We start from the raw sequence: 25,117 nt of genomic DNA, 5'->3' as shown, positions 1-25,117 counted from the left end.
TATTTCCAAAGTTACATGTTGGAGAAAAATGGAATACAGCCTTTTGAAAAGTGATCAATAGCTGAGCTAATAAATTCAGGAGATAAACTTACCTAATACACCACTAGGTTCAATAGGATACTCAAGGATTGATGTAGCTGGTGCCAGTGTGTAAGGGTACTCGTAGGGTGTGTAAATTAAACCAGCCTCAGGTCCTGGAGGAACTATTGCAGCAGTTGGGTGAGGAGTTCCGTTTGGCATGACAGCGGTCTGTATTTGTCTGATCAAAGGCATTATGGTAGGGCCAGCTGGCGTAGGAGTACGCAGGGCAGCTGGTGGGAGAACAGGCGCAGGCCCAGTAATAATCCTTGGAGCCTGGGCTGTTGCTGCAAGAGAAAAGGCAAGGGCTGCTACAGTAAGCAAAGAAATTTAGAAGGAAGTATAGAGACAGCAGTATAAAAATATGGAAAGAATGAGGGGGAATGGGGGAAAGAAAGGAAAAAAAAAGCAGGAAAGAAGAAAAATAAAAGGAAATCATTAGTACATGCGCTGATTACACAAAGTGCCAAAGCACACCAATCAAATGCACAAATAGCTTACCCTTTCCCAGTGAGATTAAGAATAAACATGCAAAAATAAAAAAAGCCACCAAAAAAGTAAGCTAGACTACAACAGGTTATAAAAGCACAAAAGCTTCTTTTAGTTCACATATTTAATTTACCTATGCTTTTAAAGACTGCATGAGACTAAGATGCATGCAGGGGGGCAAAAGGAAATGCTATTACATATTTAAAATGGAAAAATACACACAGTTATGTGCAAGTATTTCTAAATACCAGCCTAGAATTCAATTTATACAAAAACTGGCTTCTATCACGTTAAAGCAAGCCAAGCTCATAGCAGATATAATTTCTTAAACCTGCATTTAGTTGATACTTCTTTAAAAAGTCCTTACTGTGTTTCTACTAATAATAATCTAACTCATTCAAATGAATTTTTTTTTAAACTAGAATTTATTTCTGATAGTTAACTATGTTTTACTCATTTAATTTTCTTAGCTTCTTTGGCTTTGCTTTATCATTTGTAACTACTTTTTGTGCATGTACTTAGCCTATATAACATCACTATGAAATCTGATGATTTTGAAATTAAAATTAAACATCCTTATAACATGCTCAAATACATAAAAAGGAAAATGTGAATGAAAAAGATATCATGTCACTGATCTCTATGAGCTCTCACAAAAAATAAAAAAAGGGAAAACATGCAAGAAGGAAGATGGGAGGAAAGAATTTAATATATAGCTTCATTGAGATAAATTTCATTTTATTGCAAATACATTATATATATATGTATATATGTATATATATATATATTTATTTATTTGTTTGGGGTTAGAAATTAGATGTCAAATTGGTGTTTATTTATGAAATAGAAATTCAAGTTCAGAACTTGAACTTATATGAAAATACCAAAAATATATTCTAAAATCCCATAGCTCAAGACATGTTGGCAATGAAAATGCGAATAGAATGTCCTGAATTTATGAAAGTATTCTAACGTAGTATTGACTCTATACCAAGTGCAACAGCTTCAATAGAGCTGCATTCATATTTACTTCTGCTAAAAGGAGAAAGATTTGTTGATTAAAAATAGAGTAGAAGCAGTTATTATATACTAGGCTAATCTAATCCTTACGTGATTTAATGTTGGCATCTCTGTAGGTGCCATTCAGAATTGCAAGTTCCATCAGCTGCATCTTCTTAAGGCTGTCTTCCCCTTCTGCCTATACATGAAATATAGAAGAGTATTTATTATTTTGCAATAGAGCATATAGTTCATCAAAATAACTTATGCATAAGGTTTTGAAAAATAAAACACTGGTTATCAATACAGATATGTGTGCAGATATTTTGTTCTACTGGACATCAGGAGCTGAAAGTGAAAGGGCACTTAGGCAAATCTATTAGAAAAAGAATGATGGATTCTAACCTATAGAATTAAATGAAAGCATTATGATTTAAGTATTTTTTTTGCTTTATTTGCCTAAAAGAGGTCCAGCTGAATGCCTATAAAGAACAGAAATAAAAATTCAAATATACGGTTAAAATTAAATTTCCTTATCAAATGCTTCAAGTTTACCCAAATAAAACAAATACCAAATTCCAATTGCTCCTTTCTTTCCCTAATCATTTGTTAATTGCATCATTATTATCCTTGTCTCTCTTATTGATGCATCCCTTTTGGTATCTGCTCTGCCACTATCTTAGTTCATTACCTCTTCTTTGAAACATAAAAAAAAAAAATCCACATGAACTGCCAAATAAAACCAGGAGTTCAAATCCTTCATGTCCTCATCTAAACTTACTTTCTACCTATTCATATCCTACTATAACAAGGCTAGTCAAATTAATTGCTTCAGGCTCCCAAAACATATACCAATATCCTTTTTACTTCGAATACAAGCCTTTTTACACCAAAGTACCAATAACCATTGTTCAGATTTCAGTTCAAGTGTTACCTCCTTCAATATATAGTCTTTTATCTTCTTACCTGCAAGTCATAGACTTATACAAAGATTTAGACCTGGAAGGGACTTCAGGCTATGGAGTTCAAACCACCCGGTTTACTGATGAGCATAGCAAGGGGTCAGAGATGATGTGCTTTGCCCAAGATCAGAAAACTATTTTTTAGAAAGACTTTTAAAAACAAACAAATAAAAAAAAAACCCCACCCCCATTCTTGTACCAGGTGGTATATTTTGCCTTGTTCTACTTAATTAACTAAATTGTTCTTAGGCTATTTCAATAATCTTTATTTCCTAAAATACTCATGCACATAGTGGAATATTATTTATTGAATAAGATCTACTTAATAATAACAATTCACCTATTTTATTTAACACTTTAAGCTGTGAAATACTATATAGAGAATTTCATTTTATCCTTATAATAATGCTGCAAGGGAAGTGCCATTATTATCTACATTTTTTCAGATAAGAAAACTGCAGCTCAAATTCAGTGCTCTATCCACCACTGTATCACCTAATACCCTCATAATAGTTTACTTATAATTATTTAGTATGTATAGGCTCAATGACATAAAGCTTAAGGAGAATTCCTAATTATAGAATGAAAGAGATTATACTTTGTGAGTCTCTAAAATCTTAGACAAACTTAAAACTTAGTTATATGCTATAATACTTCATCTTGGGCAACAGATGGTGAATGGACATAATTGAATAAGTCAATCCCAAGCTGTAAGTAAAGTAAAAATGAATATATTTGGTCTCTCATCTATTTTGAGAGCTGAGATTACTACCTTCCTGAAAGAGGGAGGTACCAAGTAGAAATATTTCAGAACAACCGATTTTTTCTTTAATATAGAGGACTCATTATGTATAGAGTATAATTTAAAGTATATAATATAAAATCACATGTAAAAATATATATTTTTCCTCATTCAGGGAAGATAGAAGAGAACAGGAGGGGCCTCTAAACCAGACTTTTATTTGGCATGAAAATGACTGGAAAATAAACAATTTAAAAAACCTATCATATTAAAATATTTTAAATTAGTAGATTGGAAGGACAAAGAATGAGAAGACTGCCATAAATATGATGTTAAATGTGCTTTAGCAACTAATTGTAACAAAGGTCATATAATATCTGAGCTTGTTTCATACTCATCTTTTTATTTAAAAAAATCAGTTAAATCTTTTTTCTCATAACAGTACTCTGCTGCCTATTGGTCTATTGTCAAAGACTTCATGAACACTAACATATTATCAAAAAAGTATTTATTAGATAAAAATATACCTTCCACTTAACTTATTATAAGATCCTGCCTTACTTATTAACATGGTATTAATCTCCACTACCAAATTTATAATGTTTAAAAAGCTATGCAGTGCAAATAGTAAAACAAAAAGAATACTCCTTTTAAAAAATGCTTTAGTAAGTTGAAGGAAACATTATTTACTACCTTGTTACATTAGAATAATGGGTTTTATGATATCTAACCCTTTATCTCTGTCCTAATAATGACTGTCTCCAATTTCTTCTAGGCCATCCAATTACTATATACTCCCAACTCTTCCTAGAAATCTCAACCCCTTGAGGAGTCTCTTCAATTTGACACCATCCTCTACCTTACTGTTAAATAATCCAGGCTAAACCTCAACCGTGGATTATTCCTTACCAACTTCATATGTTGCTGAATAGACCAAGAGAAAAACAAGAAATTGTATTGATTGTGTTCACTAGAAATTTACTTTTATCTAATCTAAACTTAGATGCTCACTGTTTCAAGTCAAATATTTGATTTCTTGCTAATCACTTAACTTGCAGTGAATGTTAGAAAGCTGTTACAAATGACTTCTTCAGAGTCTGAGTCAGACAGAAAAGTAAAATGATAATGTTGGAGGGGACGTAGGGAAATTGGGACACTTGTTCTGCTGGTGAAATTATAGTCTGAACCAACCATTCTGGAGAACAATTTGGAATTATGCCCAAAAGAGCTTGAAACTTTGTATACCCTTGATCCATCAATACTAATCCCAAAGAGATTAAGAGAAGAAGAAAAGAAATGGCTGAGCAAGTTGTGGTATATGATAGTTATAGAATACTACTATGCTATAAGAAATGACAAGTAGTTAAGAAATGATGAACTACCTGATTTCTATAAGAACTAGAAAGATCTACATGAACTGATGCAGAGTGAAATAAACAGAACCAGGAGAATATTATACACATGCTAGGGACTTCTGGAGAAAGAACTGTGGGAGTAGAAATCCAAAAGAAAATATATGATTCATCACTTATTTATATGGGTATATGATTTGGGGGTTGGCTTTTAAAAGATTATTCTATTACAAAAATGAATAATATAGAAATACGATGTGGGGTGTGTGTGTGTGTGTGTGTGTGTGTGTGTGTGAGAGAGAGAGAGAGAGAGAGAGAGAGAGAGAGAGAGAGAGAGAGAGAGAGAGAGAGAGAGAGAGAGAAATTGCTTGTCAGCTCCAGGCGGGGGAAGGGAGAGAATAAGAATCATGTAACCACGGGAAAAAATGAATAAAAAATGACAAGCAGGATGATTTCAGAAGAATCTAGACTTACATGAACTAATGCAAGTAAGCAGAATCAGGAGAACATTGTACACAATGACAGCAATATGTCTTGATGAATAATTGTGAATGACCTAATTATCAGCAATTCAAGACAAACCCAGGGACTCTCATGATGAAAAATGCCATCTGTCCTCCAAGAAAGAACTGGAGTCTGAATGCAGACCAAAACTTACAATATTTCATTTTATTTCTTCTTCTTTTTTTTTCCATTTGAGATCTCTTCTACAAAACTAATATGGAAAGATGTTTATACATGATCATACACTTAAAATTTATATCAGATTGCTTGCTGTCTCAGAGGTGGGGAGAGTATACAGGAAGAGAAGGTCAGAAAAAAGGGAATATGGAACTTAAATTTATGTTTAAAAATTATTTTTCCATGGAATGGAAAAAATAAAATATATTTTTTAAAGTCTTTGTCACAGATCCCCTTTCCTTCATAATTTGATGAAAACAAACAAACAAACAAACAAATTTGAAGCTATTTGTTGAAAGCTCCCTCATTTCACATTCAGACATCTTTTCCCATTATGTCCTCCTTCATTCTGGGTGCAGATGAAGAGTTGGGGTCTTCTTCACAAAGTCAATCTCTCTGGGTAATTTTAATTTTAACTTGTCATAAAGCAAGACTGTCTCCACTCTAGTTAAGTCTCTGAAGCTGGGGGTGGGGGTGAGGATGGGGGGGTCTTCTTGACTCCAGGACCCAGACTCTTATGCACTTGCCCATCTGAAAGCTATCTATACTCAGTACCTTTTTTTACTTTTTCTTTCTTCTAGATCCTCTGAATTCTGGATTCAGATGCTGTCCATTTAACTGAAACTACCTTCTCCAAAGTTAACACCGATCTATTAATTGTCACACCTAGTGGCATTTTTCCAAATTTGATTTTTCTGGACCTCTTTGAAACATGACTCTGTTAATCATACTTTTTCCTCCAAAGTTTTAATAATGCTACTCTGTGCTGTTATTTGTCTGATACTCTTTCACTGGCTCTTCATTTAATTCATGTCCACCAAGGCCCAATCTTTAGAACTTCCTTTCTCTCTAAATTATCTCATCTAAAGATTTTATCATAGTATGATTATTATCTCTATTCAGATGATTTTCATATACATAAACATATATAGAAACCAAAGTATAATTATCTATATTCAGATTTACACACACACACACACACCCCACACCAATCCCCCCTTTATACTTCCCTATTATTGCCAAGACCACCGCAATCTTGCCACTCAGGATTGTAACCCTGGTATCACTCAACTCCTTTAGCCTCACTCATCAATCCCTAGCCAAATTTTGTTGTAATAACTTTGAAGACATCTCTTATTTTGTTTGCTTTTCTCTACTCATAGCCAAAACCCTAGGTTAGGCACCCATTATCTCTTACCTAGCATTCAAACTGGTCTCCTTGCCTCAAGTCTCTCTCTGCATCAGTACTCCACATAGTTGGCAAAGTGGCATTTCTAAAAGCCTAAGTCTGACTATTTCAATTCCATTGCTTGAAGAGCTCTAGATCATCTCTGCTACCTACAAAATAAATACATCTTCATGCCCCATCTGAGGTACAAAGCTCTGTATAACTTAGTCCCTTTTTATACTTTATTCTCCCTCCCTATCCACTGACATTGGCCTTTCCTGAAATCGCCTTGAATATGACACAATCTACTATTTCTTATTACTAATAATATGTTACATTACATTATGCAACTATCAATACAATTTTGGACTGAAAGATGAAAGACTATAAAAGTGTTTAAAGGTGGAGATATGGTTATGAGAATCTTCAAAGTTCTTTGAGGGGATAAAAAGCAACAATTAAGTTCTCTAAGGAATAGGTTCAAGTCTTTTAGAGAGTATATAGAATCATATTAAATGTTGAAAGAAGTTAACGATTCAGAAATTGTACTTAAGTATCTTAGGCACTGAAATGTGAAAATTTTATTTTGTATGCTAACCCACCCTCAAAATTACCTTTCTCTGAAACATAATACTACTTTCATTTCCCAGAAGATGGCAGCGTTTATTACACAAAAAGAATTACTTTTAGATCTAAGAAGCAATTCTTTTCAGTGTTGTCCATGATCTGTTAAGTTTCATTTGGCACAGTGCATCTGAATTTAAACTAAACTGCTATCATTCTCTCAAATCTTGAATTGTAACATTTTTGTGCTATTTAACCAAAAATTGTATTTGCTTTGTTTTAAAAATATATTATAGTCATATAGGCTTTATTCTTATATTTTATTTGACCTGTCCTCACTGCATCAGATTTGACAACTGATGAAACAATGAATCCTGATGTATTCTACCCTAGCTCTGGACATTCCTGCAGGCATTGTGTTACCAAAGAGTTACCAAAGAAATCTCTGCTGAGGCATTATTCTACCTGAATCACATTTACAATAAGCCCACTCATTTGTAAGATGTCAAGTGGCTTCAAACAAACACCAAAAAGGTCTCGTAAAGCCTGATTTTGCAATGATTAGTAAAAGTCTGGTCTGTTTTAGCCTGAAAATTCTTATAGTTTCTCACATTTCTCTCATCCAGTATAATATGCAGATTAATGAGACATTTTAAAATGTATGTTTGCTTTGGAAATAATTCCTTATATAGAAATTAATAAGCCCACAGAATGTATATGAAAGGCTGAAATAATACACAAGGGATTTCTCTATACATTTGATCATAAGAAAATCATTTTCTGCTTAAGCTAAAAGAAAGCAATTTCAGAACTCTTATTGGCATAATAGGGATGTACAAGTACTCCATATCCTCAATAAAAGGTCCAGTTAGCTTTTATAAAGTTGATTGTCTTCAAAAAGTTGTACTTAAATTGAAAAATCTCATAATTTATAAAATTATACATACCCCCAAACCCAAAATTTATTATACTATCTATAGCAAAGCACACCATGATACTTATTTGGCACATATAAAACAAGAAATTGAAGGAAAATTTTCTTTACATCTTAAATTAATTTCACTAACTTCTGGGAAACTCCATGTTTTATTCTAATAAAATGTAATGTTCATAAATATTGTCATAAAATGGTCCCCCCCCCCCCAACCTTTAATAGACACTGAATTTATCTATGGAACACATCATACTAGAAGGGAATTCTATAGAAAACATTTTCTCACAATTTTGTTGTTAGTCATTTTTCAGACATGTACCACTCTCTGTGATCCCTTTAGGGGTTGTTAAGGTGGAATCAAGAAGCCCCCAAACATGTAGCCTAGAAAGATTTAATGAACCCTACTTTACTTAGCTTAAAGGTGTAAGCCCCAGGTTTGACCTGGTTTCTTAACCTGAAGACAAGTCCAACTTCACTAGTGTTAGACTAATAGACCTTAAAGGAGTTTGAGTGGGGATGGCTAATCCCATCAGGTATTAAGTATCTCATTTGTCCCAAAGGTTTCTCCCCTTAGGCCAAAGTCCTTTACCTAGGTGGCCCAGCCTTTGGCTGGGTCTTTCCCTTTTGTGTCCATTGTAAAACATAAGACCTTCATTGTTATTCCAGTCCTGATCTCATTTTCCTTTGTTACCATGGTAAAGTCAATCAACTGTCCCTCTCAATCCTCAGTCTCCAAGTTCCTCTAGAAAGGTATTTAAGCTTCCTCACTTTTAATGGCTCCTCAGAACTGTTCAATCTAGCCCAGTTGGCTTTTCTAGGAGTCAGTGACCAGAGCAACCACAGTTCATTCCTCAAACTCTTCATAGGCATGTGGCACGCAGCTCTGTGTGGAGGTCTAATTCAACACTATACCCCTTTCCTTAATTCAAGAGTGGTTTTTCTATTTAATAGTTTTGTGGTCGCCCCCCTCCCCCCCATTTAACAGGGTCTCCTAGGCAAAGATAGGCAAATGGCCTGCCATTTCCTTCTCCAGATCATTTTGCTGTTGAGGAAACTGGAGCCAAACTGGTTAAGTGATATGTCCATGGTTCCAAAGCTAGTAAATGTCTGGGGTCAGATTTGAATTCAGGATGCACCTTCCTGACTCCAGCTCTGGTATTCTAGTACTCACCATGCCACCTGGCTGCCCCTTTCTCCCAATATTTAGGCTCATATTAAAATGTTTTGCTAAATACACAATGATTAATGGTGGTGGTGATGTAAATGTACATTTAAACTGTATAACTATTGCAGTTTTAAAACACAACAAAATTATGGGTTGTATATTTCTTAACAAATTCATTAGATTTGGATGGTAGATTTATAGGACAAAAATTGGTTGCAGATGATTAGCTGTAGTTACAATGAATTGTTAATTCACTGAATATATAAAAGCATCAATAATCATAATATTATATGCTTATTTTGGAGTAGAGTAAAACCAAAATTAAAAGAACACAATCTTTCAACTCAGAAAGAGCTCTTAACATAGTGGAAAGTATAAAACTGGAAGAATCACAAAACAGAATAAAAATGGGAAGCCGAGTAACTATTTTTAAAGTGGTCTGCTTTCTCCATAAATGGCAGAGAAGCTATTTAACAGCCCAACCTCACATGTGTTGAATCAGAAATGAAAAATAACATCTTTAAAAAATGATAAGAACAGGTTAAATAAAACAAGTATACACACTCTGGAAAAATTCTAAACTGGAGGCAACATCATTTAGCAATGTGTGAGATCCAATCTTAACTGAACACATTGGACAATGGGTAATGCAGGATAATAACAGGATAATCTGAATGAAGACAGCTAAGAAGACCATCAGGAATATACTATATCTTAGGGACAAATATCTGCTCTAAGGAATAGAAAAAGTAGAAACTTTTCATAGAGGCTGACAAGATCGTTTAAGCCAAGTTAAATGGTAATGTGAAGTGGTAACAGGGGAGAACAGAGAAAAATAATTAGAAAATATGGTTAAGGAATAAATATTCAAAGACCTGAACATTCCTAAAAAAAAAAAAAAACCTTTCCTTGTATAATTTGAATGTGTTCTCCAATTGAATTAAACAAATATTAAGTGTCAATATTAGGTCTTGAGAAACAAAGACAAAAACTAGACAGTCCATATCCATAAGAAACAAAAATTATTTCATACAGAGGGCAGGGTTGGGAATAAGATGTATACAGTAAATAGAAAATAATTCTATAAGTAGGGGGAGTACATGAAACCTCCTAGGCTGGGTATTTGATGATCTCTAAATTTATTAACTGCATTGGTGGCTCATATTTATATTGCCATGTGCATATTTAGTATTTAGTTTTCTGGGGTTTTTTTGGAGTAAAGCTCTGTGGTAGAAGTCATTGTAGTTTTTTACTGGATTTCTTTCATTATTGAATCTATCAGGGACTTTAGATTTTTCCTAGATTGGTATATTAGAATTGCTAGAACTGATGTTTACAGCCAACGAACTTGACCCAACTAGCAAGTTTTGAAAATACAGTCAAAATATAATTCAATTCACAAACTTTCAATATATTTTTTCCTTGAACACACTATACTATTTAAGTGAGGCATGTAAGTATTTCTGGTTTTAATAGTGATTATGAGAAATAGGTAATAAAAAATTTTATATTGTTATGCAGTTTTTAAATTTCAACGGTTAAAATCGATGTCGATTCACAGAAATTAATAACTAAAAAAGAACTTAATTAGTAAGTACTTTAATTTTACAGATGGCAAATACTAAATAATTTATGTATTTTTAATGTATTTTGACATGCAAGAAAAAATATTACAACTAACTATGCAAATACAATAAAGTTGTAATATAGATAATATGGATTGAACCAAGAGAACAATCTATAACTTTGAATATTATTCCAAAGTACTCATGTACTGATGATGCAAACAAGCATGCAATCTACAGCTTTACCAAGAGGCATACATTTTTAGATGCAACCAATAGTATCAGAGCTTTATTTTTCCTTTTTCCCCCTCAATGGGTGTGGGGGATATGGTGATAAGTGAATACTACAAATTCTTTTTTACATCTTTTACTTTAAAGTGCTACTTTAACACCAACCATGTTAATAAAATGTCAATCAAAACACATAGATCATTTCTTATAATCTTCTCTGTGATCCATAAATATGGTTCCAGGATAATTTTCCTTAATTAGAATTTTGTTATTTCACTTAAAATTAAATTCGATCCCTGTGATATAAAATGTAAACTTCAGAATTTAGGATTGAAATTATATCAACTATTATACAAATTCTTAACTCTTAAAATCATTTCTTACCCCAACAAACTCTCATAGTCACCATTCTGGTTCTTAAAATATTCATATTTCAAGTCACTATGCAAAATATGCTCTTTAATAAAATAATATTTTAATTATTTTATGAAATTAAATTTATGATCTTTACTAAGTATAATGTAGTGACATAGAAGCAGAAGTAAAACACAGAAATTACACACCCCCACCCTGTGTGGCCCCATTTTGTTGAAACAAAGATAATGAACACAATATTAAATTAGAAAAAATTTGAAAGATCACTCTGACTGGCATAGTAATTAAGTATGATTTTGTAAAACCAACTATCAACATACCATCTATTTCAACAGAGAGGCAACAGAATAAAAGTACAGAATGAAATGTAATTGACCAGAGTTTAATTGGTTCAAATGAACACATTCATTTGTTCAGAGAGGATAAGTTAGTGGACAGTGATAGATATAAAGGAATAACAATCTGAATTCAACAAGATTCTGAAATACTATAAAAATAATGCCAAATGTAATATGATAAAATTTTATATTGCAGTTCACAAAATAAACCGGGAGTAATCATGGTACACTGAAAAGGACATTGGTTTTGAAATATAAGAGAGCTTTAAATCTCAGATGTACAATACCCCCCCTCCCCCGGGTCAGTTTCCTCAGGACTAAATATCCACTGGGAATATGGTATTAGATAAGAAGATGTGTTAAAAAAAAACTGGAAATTTTTACAACAAAGTAGAGGAAAACATTTTATAACAAATTTCATTTAAAATGGTCTCATTTCTCAAATATGTAAAAAAACTGTATCAAATTTACAAAGTCATTCCCCAAGTGACAAACGGCCAAAGGATATGAACAGGCAGTTTTCAGATGAAGAAATCAAAGTTATCAATAATCACATGAAAAAATGTTCTAAATCCCTCTTGATTAGAGAAATGCAAATTAAAACAACTCTGAGGTACCACCTTATACCTATCAGATTGGCCAAAAAGACAATAAAGGAAAATGATAAATGGAAGGGGAAGTAGCAAAATTGGGACACAAATACACTGCTGGTAGAGCTGTAAACTGATCTAACCATTCTGGAAGACATTTGAAATGCCACTATTAAGTCTGTATATCAAAGAGATTTTTTTTTTTAAATGGGAAAGGACCTCCTTGTAAAAAGATAGCAGTTCTTTTTGTTGTGGCAAAGAATTGGAAACTGAAGGGGTGTCCATCAATTGGAGAATGGCTGAACAAAATATGGCAGATGATGGTGATGGAATACTATTGTGCTATAAGAAATCATGAACAGGATGATTTCAGAAAGAGCTGGAAAGGCCTACATGAACTGATGTACAATAAAATAAGAAGAACCAGGAAAACATACACAGTAACAGCAATATTGTGGAATGATCAAATGTGATACTTAGCTACTCTCATTAATACAATTATCTAGAATGATTCTGAGGGATTTATGAAAAAGAATGTTCGCTACCTCCAGAGAAAGAACTGTTGGAGTAGGAATGCTGATGAAAACACACATTTTTCACTTGTTTATTTGGGAATATATTATGGGGTTTTGATTTTGTAAGATTGTTCACTTACAAAAGTGAATAATATGGAATTGTGTTTTTGCATGATAATACATGTGTAATCCAGATTGAATTGTTTGCTAGCTCTGGGAGGGGGACATAAGAAGAGAGAGAGACAAACTGGATCATGTCCCTTCAGAAAACGGATGAAGAAATTTATTCCATGCAATTGTTTTTTTTAAAACCCTAAAAAAATTGAGGTTTTAGTAATCTGTAACTACTGGTTGGTGTAGTCTGATTATTAGTCAACACATTGATAATAAGATCTTGGATTTAATTAAGAGCCACAGAATCTAGAATTAGAGAAGGGATCATCATCCCATGGCATTTTGATCTAGTCGAATCAAACTTGGAGTGCTATATTTCATTTGCAAGTGGTCCATTTTATAAAGACCAATAAATTAGACAGAATTCACTGGTCCTCTATGTAATTGTACACTAACATGAAGAAGAAAAAATGTTAATCTAAGAATCTGAAAAATGGGCTTGAGAATTATTGGATTTGCCTTGCTTGGCCCCAGATGGAAAAATTAGGAGCAGTGAGTAGAAAGTAAAGAGGCAAAATTAAGCTTGATGTAAAACAAACAATGACAACAACAACAAAACAAAAAAAATTTCCTAATAGAAATTTCAAAAGTAGAATGGGCTCCTCTAGTAAAGGAGGATTTATCTTTCCTCAAGGTATTCAAAAGTGAAGCTAGTTGATCATTTTTGGGAGACAAATAGAAGTAGATTCTTATTTAGGTGTGTGCTGAGCTAGTGGACCCAGAAATGTCTTCCCTATGATTCATCAATTAGCAAATATGGAATTGCTAATATGTGTAAATATCATATAAAAATCAGCTAGAAGTATAAAGCATGGTACTTGCCTTCAAAGAAAATTTCATTACTGGAGAAAAAATACATGGAAAAAGAAAATAACCATACAGAAATTAAATAAAAAATATAAGAGCTAACATAAGGCATTCCTTTGAGACAGAAAGATCGGACTCCAGTTCCTGACTTGGGTATTTATTAAGTATATAAACCTTGGGGTTGAGAAAATCTGTAAAAGGGAGATAATAGTTGTGAGGTTCGATGTGCAAATTTTCAAGTGCTACATGACAGTTAATTACGGCAGTAGAATAAAAATTTAACTGTTTACTTTTTATTTAATTCCATTTTCTCTTAACCTTATTCTAATAATTTGTGTTTTATGTGATCATTTGTCGTTTCAAAACATTATATCATTATACATTTAAGGTGGGGTGGTGGTATATACTTGTAAGCCCTACAACTAGAGAAGACGAGGTTGGGGAATTGCTTGAGCATGGGAGTTCTGGTAAACGCAACTTATATTAATAAGTAGTTCTGGGGAAAAGGGAACACCATTAGATTCTTAATGTTGTACAAATATGGGTCAGATCAAAGTTTTTCAAAGTCTGTTTATCTTCTTTAAAGCAAGTTCTCAGTTCAAATGACATATATAAGCTTAGGCTGTTTCCTCTGAAAATATTCATGGGTTATAACATTAAAAATCCACAAGAGGTGAAAAAATAAAACAAAACAAAACAAGAACACTAACAAAAAAACCTTGGACTGTCTTCTTATGATACCCTGTCCTTGTAGTAACAACTTCAGGTGTTTCTTTCCTTGCTACAATGAGTAAAACAAGAAAAATGTTGGGAAACTAATGTTTATAAGTATAAATAAACCAGGAATGCTATTTCTATATTATGTTATTGGTCACAATTACAAAACAAATAAGGACTAGCTCTGGTAAGCTTTAAAATAATTTATCCTACTTTTTTATCAATAAGATATACAAAACAGTATTCAAAAAAATAGTGAAGATTTTTGTTTCAAGAGTAGGTACTTTTGTTATTTCTATAGAACTCAACTGGACTAAGAGATTTCCAGGAAATGTCATTTTTTGGTTTGGTTTTACAAGTGGTTGCATAAGTTTAGGAAATTTCTGTTATGGAAACTCTTTTTGCTACTGTACATGGGGACCATTTTCCTGGAGTTTATAATTTTAAAGAGTTAACTAAGGCACTAAAAGATTATTTTACTTGTCCACTGAAACACCTATCTTTCATGTAGATTCATTATTCCATGCTGGCTATCAAACAATGTTATCAAAGATGACAATTTTTCTCATTGCAAATACTGATAGAACTACATCACTATTTACTAGAGTACCAGTAATCCCCAAGGTTTCCGAAAAAAGAAAAAAGGTAGAACTGAAGCAACAGATGAAAATAAGTTACATAGAACATATACTGTACAAAGTAAAAGCAGTAAACTTGATTTAGGGAATTATGAAAAAAAGAAAATATGGTTAATGCAAAGAACTTTTAGACTGACATAAAAACAGGCATTAAAAAACCTAAAAGATCTCTGAAATTAAATTTGCAAACATCAAGCTTGACAAAAGCTTGAGAATGATACTTTCAATAAACAATGAGACTATATAACAATTAAAGTTAATCTATGAAGCAAGAGTTAAATAGCAAAAGTTCAAAAAGAGGTTTTGTTCTGGGAGGCTACATAAGGGTAGGAGAGTACTACTATGTAGTTAAAGAGTCCAAGGCAAGCTGTTGTGATATGCAAGGTCTATAGTAGAGTGAGAATAGGAAGATAAAACTGGGAGCTTAACTGAGAAAACAATAAAAACAAAAATGACAAAATGGAAGGGGAACACAGTGTCATCTTGTCCTTAAGGAGGCAGTTCACTTTTTTTTTTCAAATTATGGAAGCAAAGTGATTATTTCTGATAGTAATTGAAAAGGTTGAGAATAAGACCTAAAATCTTAATATTTCAAGTAGAAAAATGTAAAAATATTAAAGCTTTTCCATAAAGTTAGAAAAAATAAGATTTGGTGAAGTGCATGTTATACACAGCTGGATGAATAAAAGTTTTAGGGAGTTAGGTATTCTACTCTTGTTTAGAGCTAATATTTTCATTAGGAATAGTTGAACCTTTCAGTAATTTTAAAATGTTCCTATATTTTTATTACTGTTACAGTATTTTTAGAAGTAAGCTTTCCCTAAATAAAATACATTTACTTACAAAAGAAAAACAATTCATTTAACATAGCTATTTATCAAAAGAAATTGAAATCTATTGTTCATGGATCCCTCCAGTTAATGATATTTGTATCCCTTGACAATAGATTTGCCTTTCTAATGTGATCTTATATTATCTTTTATTATTGTGTCCACAACCAGACCTGAAATTCCATTAGATCAGAGGCAGTATTTTAAAAATTTTAGTCACCTAAACTCCCAAGAACAATATTCTACACATGGAAGGTACCTAATATTTGCTGAATGAATACAGGAATCAACTTGGTTTATTATGGAAAATCTATACGAAATTCTCCTTTGTTTACAACAGATTAACTGATTTATTAAATATTTTACTGGATGATAATTATACTTGTCACATATTAATATTAGCTACATTATTTTACCTATTTTTAAATATAGCATTCCACCACAACAAAACAATTCAAAACTGTCATTCCTTTACTCATTCCAAAAACATTCATTAGCAATAGTAATATGCAATTACTGTGATAGACATTGGAAGATTTTTTTTTTTTTAAACCCTTACCTTTCGTCTTGGAGTCAATACTGTGTAAGGGCTAGGCAATGGGGGTTAAGTGACTTGCCTAGGGTCACACAGTTGGGAAGTGTCTGAGGCCAGATTTGAACCTTGGACCTCCCATCTCTAGGCCTGGCTCTCAATCCACTGAGCCACCCAGCTGCCCCCTTGGAAGAAGATTTTTATACAAAATAGGTCATTGGACATAACAAAATTAGTTTTTAATACTGATAGCTTTATTATAAATTCTTTTTAAAAATCTTATGGAGGTATATGAAAGAAGATAAGTAGTTTATTATCTAATAAAATAGTGAAGAGAGGAGAAAAACAAGCTCTTAGCTTTAGGATTACACCAGATCACCCTTAGAGTACTTACAAATGAAATTTGGATTCTAACACCAAAGTTCTTAATGAATCTGCAATGAAACTCAAAGTAGAAATGACACTACAGAAACCAACAATAGACAAAACAACTAGACCAGACCAGATCTGCACAGAGGAGGTTCTCAAGCGGGAGGTGACACAATTTAGAGAGTATGGTGGGATCAATTTTCAAGATATCTTAAAGAGAACATAAAAACTTAGCTCAAGAAGAAATATGAAACAAAAATGATCTCATTTGACTATCATTTTCAAAACTTAATCAACTTAAATTAGCAATAATTACACACAAATGGAAAAGGAATCCTTGTCTTCTAGACATTCATTCAGTGCTTTTGCTAACAATTCTACCTTTCTTTGTAACTGTGGCTAGTCCATAACCTTTAAAAATGTAGTGTTCCAGATAAAAATCTTCTGAAAAATAAACTGCCTTAACATTTTTATAAAGTACAATTCTGAAAGTATTCAATAAATGACTGTATAATTTACTGATACATTAGCAAGTCGAATTAAGATAAACCTTTTTCATGTGTCAAAGACATTGAACATTTATTTATGCTAAGTATTTTTGATATTTTAAGACAGCTTAAAAATTCCTACAAAGAACATTTTAAATTGTATTTATATGAAATATATGTTGTGAATATAATAAAACTGAACCACAAATATTTCCCCTTACATTTCTTTCATTATTAAAAAATATATACTTCTTTCAATATGTGGACATTCCATACCTTTGTACCCCTAAGGCCTCTTACCTAGTTGTCTGGTGGCATACTTTCCATTCTCATCATACCATCCATTCTCAAAAAGAATTAGCACAAGTTTGTGCTTTATGCTGGTATATAGCCATGGAGAAATAAAAATTGCTTTGCTGCTGTCATTAAGCACTGGGGGAGAAATTTATTGAAAGTATCTTTACACTATGATTGAACTATATATCCATGATTTAGAAATAATTGTTAATTCTATGAATAAAGTTATTATGAGAAAAATATTCTGATAAAAAAAATTAGTTACTACGATATTAAGCAAGGAAGCAAAAGTTTTAGTATTTCTGGCAAAATGTGATGTACTTAAAATTTAGGGAGATTTGTTTCACTTAACATATTTTGAATTTTATTGCTAAATATTGTAATGCAAAGCAAAAGGATTAATAAAAATCTATCACATAAGGAACATAATTCTACTTACCAACCATCAGTAGGGCATGCAAACAAATTAAAGGGATGTATGAAAATGATTGAATTAACCTAGAAACACTGAAATCATTCACTTACTTTTCTTGAATTAAATAATAATATACATAAAAATAATATATATGGCTTGGGCATTACATCTGACAATGATTTTAAGATGTTTACAACTCATTAGTGTTCCCCCACATAACAGTATAAATTATCAAACTGAAAATCTAACCCCAAGTCCAATCATCCTGTCTTGAACACTTGTGCTTAGCATTCATTTTATATCCTAATTCCCAATACAGAAGTCTAAATTAACAGCCTAAATTGTTTTTAATTGATGCCTTGATGTGAACATATTAGTCTTGTAGACCCCCATATCACCTCGACCAGCCTTCTCTAGTGTAAAAAAAAAAATTTAAATAGGAAGGAAAAAAAATTCAGCAAAATTGACAATATCTGACAAACTAAATTGATCAAATTACTTTGAATAAGACATTCATAAAAAATCTGATTTAATAAAACTGATTAATTTTATTGATAAATTATATAAAATAATTAAAATAGATAAGCATCTAGGTTATTAAAATGTTTTAAATAAAACAGTAAAAAACACAATATATGTAATTTGAATGCAAATATAGAAATGAATTCTAAAATTCCCTTATCTAATTGAAATCTTTGTGATATTACCTTCTCCCTTTGCCTTTCAATGGGTTCTTCAATCCCTTGGACTTTTGGTTCTTCCCCAGACCATCACTGGCTATTAGCTATACTCTGTCTACTACTGTCATTAGCTATACTCTTCTTTCCCCAATTAGAATACTTAATGAAAAAGTTCAAATCTACACATCCTATTATTCCCTAGGCACTTACACACATACACATAGTATGTCACTGATCTGGCCCTAAGAGGGAGTCCTGGACAATTCCCAATAACTGCTGCCTTTGTTCCTATAGACATGGTGAATGAAAAGAAAAGGGGGGAAAAAATCATGTAACTGTACTGACAAAGGTCTATCAGAAATTTATGTTACACAACCTCAACAGAGCTCTCACTGCTTTAAGGAAATCATTTTGCACTTCACTATTTATCATCTCATTACAGGGGCTCTTCCAAACCTTTTCATTCCTCTTTAAAATTCCCAAGTTTATGTCCTTCCAAATTTCCCTCTTAATGCAGAGGTACCACCATCCTCCTGGTCCCCCAGACACCCAACTCAAGCATCATTCTTGACTCCTCCCTGTGTCCAATTCTGTTGCCATAGCCTGTTGATTTTCTTTCTAATTTCTTTTCTTTGTGCCCCCTTGTCTCCTTTGACACTTCAATCCGTTTGATGCAGGCCTTCATCTCCTCACAGTGGAATTACTGGAACTGCCTGCTGGTTTATCTATCTACCTACCTTAAGTTGTTCCCTACTCCAATCCATCCTCCACTCAGCTGTTGATCTTTGATCTTTCTAAAGTAGATATCTAACCATGTTACGCCCACCTGCAATAAGTTCCAGTGGCTCTGTATTCCCTTTAGAATAAAATATAAAACCATCTCTGCTTGGTGTTCCAAAACCCTTCATAATCTGGCCCCCTCCCTTCCTTCAGTCTTCTTCCACTTTACCTTGACATATTTTATGATCCAGTGACAATAGCCTCTTTGTTATTTGAAGAACAAGACATTCCATCTCCTAACTCTAGGCATTTTCCAATAGCTATTCCCCAGGCTAGGAATTACCTCCCTCTTGTCTTTAGCCAACTATGGATTAAAATAACCACTTTTTACAAGAAGCCTTTCTAAGTCCTCCTTAATCTTAGTCCCTTTCCTCTGTATAATTTCTGCATTATTCTTTGTAAATAGTTGTTAGCTTAATTCCAAGATGGAAGATAAGGGTTAAAAAAAAAAGAGTGGAGACTATCTTTTGCCTTTTTTTGTATTTCAGTGTTTAGCACAGTGCCTAGTATATAGTTCACACTTAATAAATAAATGCTTGTTGACTAACTAGGAACTAGGGGTACAAGTACAACAAATAACGATAACCATAGTTACAAGAGACTCATTCTGACAGAAGACAAATACATGTATCTTCTATATGTAGAGTAATAAATTCAAAGGAGTTAACTATACAACAGATGGAAAAGAAGGACCCTGACAAGTGAGGAGATCAGTCAGAAGTGCCATGCTGATGGTTGTAGGAAGGGAGGGAGTATAAGGAATTGAGAATAATGCCAAAGTTAGGAAGCTTGGAATGTAGAAAAGTTGTGCAGAATATATTCTGTAAAGCTTAAAAAATATATTACCATACTAGCTGTGTAAACCTAAGTAAGTTTTCTAGAAACCTAAGGTTTGTTTGTTTTTGAGATAAGCAGTATAATTAAATCTGGCCCTTTAACAAATAGGAAATCCTTCAGATAATCCTTAAATCTTAAGAGAAATTTAAATATGGAAATATAGAATTGTAACAATGATGAGTCTTTAATGAAAAAATTAACTTTGATCTTTAAATTTAAATATTTTCTTTCTATGTAATAGAAAAAAAATTTAGCTGATGCATTTGATCTCTGAGCAAGTGAGATGAAAGCCTTATATGTATCTAACATGGAAGATTAGTATTATTTATAATTGAGAACTACTTAAAAGAAAATAATTCAGAAATTATTCCATATTATTTAAAGACAAACTCAATATATCAAAGCCAATAAACTTTTTTTTAAATCAAGAGTGAGCTTGAATATGGAAAAGGGAGAAAATCCTGTGATTACTGTAAAGTGATAAAATAATAATAAAAGATTAGTCACCTGTCACCACATTTGCCTTCAGAAAAGAATCACCAGATATTAGGTTTGAAGTGGACTCTAGAGTTCACTTCTTTTCTTTTTCTGAAATTATCTGTCATCTCTGCTAACATGAAGACTGAAAATGATAAACTTATCCATTCCCAGAGGTATAGAAAATTCCTCACCTAGTTGGGCATATGGGAGAGCAACAATTTGCAGCTTTATAGAGGACAGGGAGAACTGAGGTACATAAAAGTTAAAATTAGCCTTGTTTCCCCACCTTACACTCACTGGCTCATGGCATGACCTGTGTTTCTAATTGGAACTGCCTATGTGTTACATCTTTACCTAGTACCAAAAAACCTTTAAAAATTAAAAATGATATTGTATGAGCACTTAAAAGCTGGTGGGAAGGGATATGTAAAATAAGAAAATCCATTTCACTTTTAAAAAACAGCAGAACTGTACAATATAAATTCATTTTAAAGTCAGGACCTGGGTTCAAATTCTGCTTCTTGCATTTACTATATATCTGTAGAAACATAGTTAAATTTTTTAATTTCTATGAGACTTTTCTTCATTTGTAGAGCAAAGGGTTTGGAATAGCCAATGTTTAAATTTTTGATTTTTAAGAATGTCTAAGAAATTAGGCACCAGTAGTATACAGAACTACTCTGACTTACAATTATGGAGTGATTTTTCATAACCATGATATGTATTTACTTGAGCACATATATCTTAACACATTACTATGTATTAGTACAGTAAATGCTTTTTACAAAAATATGATTTATTTTACAGAGAAACTGATGAATATGCATAAGAGTTCAGAACTGTTGATGGCACTGATATGCTTTTAAATATAGAATTTGATCTTCAGTGGAAAGTTATCATAACCTGTTATATTCTCAACCTTGTTTTAAAATGCTTTCTTTGGACTCAGTGAAGGAATAAGAAAATTTCTGATGAACTGAGAGAATAGTAATAGAGCAATAATATGAAAATGCATCCCTCTCATGTACAGAAAGCTGTTGCTACAGTTTTCTGCCATGCACAACCATTTTAATCTGAATGGGAAATCTGTCTAGGGACTCAAAGTACAGTAATTAGCAATCTCTTCAGAGTGTCAGGGCAGAATTACCATTGTAATGGTTTAGCTGGAGGATAAAAGGATTGAATTTGGGTCTGCCTGCCAGCCAAACTAAATGAGTTGCCATGGGAATTTTCAAATGTAAGAGGCGTTTACTTAAAGCAATTTGGCAGGTTTGAATAAACTCATAAATTATGGGTTTTAGAGATGGTCCTGGCTTGCTGTGGTGTAGGCCTTACAGTAGAGAAAGCTAAGACTATGAGTGAATTGATTTTAGGCTCTACTATAGAATATAACCAACTTTCCCCTTCATACTATATAAAATGTTTCACAAAATAAGATTTAAGCCAAATCATTAGCAGAAAACTTTAAAATTTTATTTCAGATTTAAGCTGAATTTCCCTTTCATATTAGTTATAAATGGCTTTTGTATTATTTCAACAAAGATTAATAAGGTATTTGCTTTTAACTTCACTCAGTATGGATAACAGTAACGATACTTATCAAATCTTGCCTCAGAAGAGGATGCTGACAGATTATTTGAAAAATAAAAGATATTCAGTCATTTAAACTAGTTCATTCAGGATACAATCCCCCCTTTCAGAGTTTTTGCTCCCCTTTTTGTCTTATTGGGAATAGGGCTTTAAACTTGATTTGTTTTTCTAGCCAGAGGTAGTTCCTTCACCTTTTCAGTAATGAATGGCTTTGGATGAACCTTAAGGAGACTCTTCCTCAGAAAGTTTATAAATATGTAAAGTAAAATACTATTACAAAGGAAAACCAATTACACTAAAAAGCATTAATTAAAATGCTAAAATCAAAGAAAAAAAAGTTCCCACTCAGAGGCTCTAGAAATGTATGAAGATGATCTAGTTATATGTCCACCAAAGTGTAAAGAGGAACACACATTTCTTCATTTCTGTCAAGGAATCAATTCACTAGTCAATCAATAAACATTAGACTCCTACAATATTTCTCAATAAGATGCTAAGTGGTTGTTTAAAAAGAAAGGCAAAAGACAACCTCTTCCCTAGGGGAGCTCACAGTCTAAACAACATGCCAACTATGTATGGGGCATTGGGGAATCAGGAAAGGCCTCCTGTAGATAATAGTATTTTAATTGGGCCTTGAAGGAAGCCTGGAGGCAGAGATGGGAAAGGATGGCATTCTAAGCAAGAACAACAGCCAAAGGTGGGAGCTGGTATGTTCCTTGTTGGAAAACAAGGATGCCAGTAACAATGAACTTGCAGAATATACTAGAGGTGGGGTAAACAGTAAAGATTGTCAGTCTGAGAGAAGGTGCATGGGGGCAGGTGGCAAAAGCAAAGCAGGTTATGAAGGGTTTAAATTCCAGAGGAATGGAAGGGGGAGAGGGGGTCCATGATCAATCATGTGCTTTAGAAAGAGCACTTATGGTAGATGAAGTGGAATAGGAAGAGGTAAATGGCAAATTAATCAACTAAGCAGGCCTGAAGGACAAGGAATCATTTTTCTAATGTGAATTAAAGATGTAGGTTCTTTTAAATTCTTTACATTTAAATAGAGGCCTTGTACCACCCTTAATTTCTAGCCACTGAACTTAGAATATACTCAATACACTTTTGGTTGATTAGGTTGGGGCAGCTATGAAAAAGAAACAGTAAAACCTTTCATTCCACTAGAAGGGAAGGCAGCAGCAAAACACTTAATTTAGGTGAAAGGTCTGGTATTTCTGCTATATAATAATTAAAGTTCTATAGGATCTCTGAATATGTAGAGATGATCATCTCAGAAGGATATGGGGAAAAGAATTTCAATTTAGTCCAATAGAGAATGAAAAAATAATGAAATAAAAGATAATGAAAAGGAAGATAATACATTCCTCATTCCATCTGCATTTCAAAAGTAGTAGTTTATATATATATATATATATATATATATATATATATATATATATATATATATATATATATATATATACGAACATTTAGACACTATTCTTTCTAATATTGAGGATTTAATGTACCATGCTGGACCTGTGAGAATTGTCAAAAGGAAAAGAATGCTATCTAGATTCTCTTCTATATAATACAACTCTGTATTCCTAGAATAATAAAACATTATCTCATTAAAGCTCTAGCTCCACATTGCCAACTACAAGATGCACATTGCACATCATTATTCATATCTCACAGGCAAATAAAACCCACAGTTTAAAACAAAATTCATTGTTCCTCAACAACCTATCCCTTTTCTTAAAAAATTCTATTGCTAAAGAAGGCATCAACATCTTTCTAGTTAACCAGGCTTGAAAGTCCAGAGTTATCCCTGACTCTTTTCCCCTTGCCTTAAATATTTCATTAGTTATTAAGTCTTTACCAAATTTTTCCTTTCCTCCATTTGCACAACCAACAGCCTGGATCAGGCTCTCATGACCTCTTTACCAAGACTATATTAATTTCCAAATTGTGTTTCTCTCTATATAGTCTCTCTCTACCTTTTCAGTCCATGTTCTAATTTGGCAAAAATATATCTCCACACTTAAAATTTTCAGTTTCAGATTACTTCTAAAATAAAATAGACAAATCCATTGTTTAATATTTAAAGGCTTCTTTGATAATTGAGGGTGTTAATGCACATGACATGTAATAAACACATTGGAAAAGACTAAAAATTTAATTGCATTTATAGTTTTAACTGGGAGCTATAATTTTAAAGACTATGGTTAGTCAAAACCATTAAACTTCCTTATAAGAAAGAAATTTTTAACGCATGAAGGCGATTTTTTTTGGTTGAAATATTCAATTGTATTCCATTTATATATAATAAAGTTTACTTCTCTCAACTTCAATTAATCCAAAGACTAATCAAAGGTGCAGTGTTTCATACTGTTACTAGAAAATCAGGTTATAAAGATATAATGATCTGATTAGTAAAGGGATAATTTTGAATGAAGAAAAGTTGTGTTTTCGTTCATTCTTTTTTTTCAAAGGCACCAGTGTAGAAACCTGTTTAAATGCAGCTGTTACCAACAGATTCCATCATAAACAATACTTTTAATGTTTCTATTTTATGTCATGCAAAAAAATGATTTGTATGGCTTGGAGATTTGCGTTCTACCAATATTGACAGTATACTAAAAATGATTTGAAAAACGTTTGCTTACATACACATAAAGTCTAATTTGAAGGTTTGCCAAATTTGGATTTGATGACCAAATTTATTCATTTTCTTAATGCCTCAAATGTTC

The 25,117-nt window shown here is 32.6% G+C and overlaps 1 protein-coding gene across 22 annotated transcripts in view; it reads right to left on the bottom strand.

The window, feature by feature from the left end:
- QKI (QKI, KH domain containing RNA binding) overlaps positions 1-25,117 on the bottom strand; it is a 182,524-nt gene that overhangs the window by 10,074 nt on the left and 147,333 nt on the right. For 10 of the 22 annotated variants that reach the window (XR_008915881.1, XR_008915882.1, XR_008915885.1 and 7 more), the window contains 2 exons: positions 1,678-1,765; positions 93-389 (listed from right to left, as the gene is read on the bottom strand). Coding sequence is in view for 13 of the 22 variants with exons in the window: in XM_056814371.1 (XP_056670349.1) it covers positions 93-389; positions 1,678-1,765 (385 nt within the window). In the remaining 9 variants the exon portion in view is untranslated. The remainder of the gene's footprint in view (positions 1-92; positions 390-1,677; positions 1,766-25,117) is intronic. The other 12 variants (XR_008915883.1, XR_008915887.1, XR_008915889.1 and 9 more) reach the window with 2 other exon arrangements.

This window comes from Monodelphis domestica, chromosome 2 (genome assembly GCF_027887165.1).
Source record: "Monodelphis domestica isolate mMonDom1 chromosome 2, mMonDom1.pri, whole genome shotgun sequence".
Taxonomy (NCBI): domain Eukaryota; kingdom Metazoa; phylum Chordata; class Mammalia; order Didelphimorphia; family Didelphidae; genus Monodelphis; species Monodelphis domestica.
Note: the sequence above shows the minus strand (reverse complement) of the source record. Positions and strands in the feature narration are given on the sequence as shown.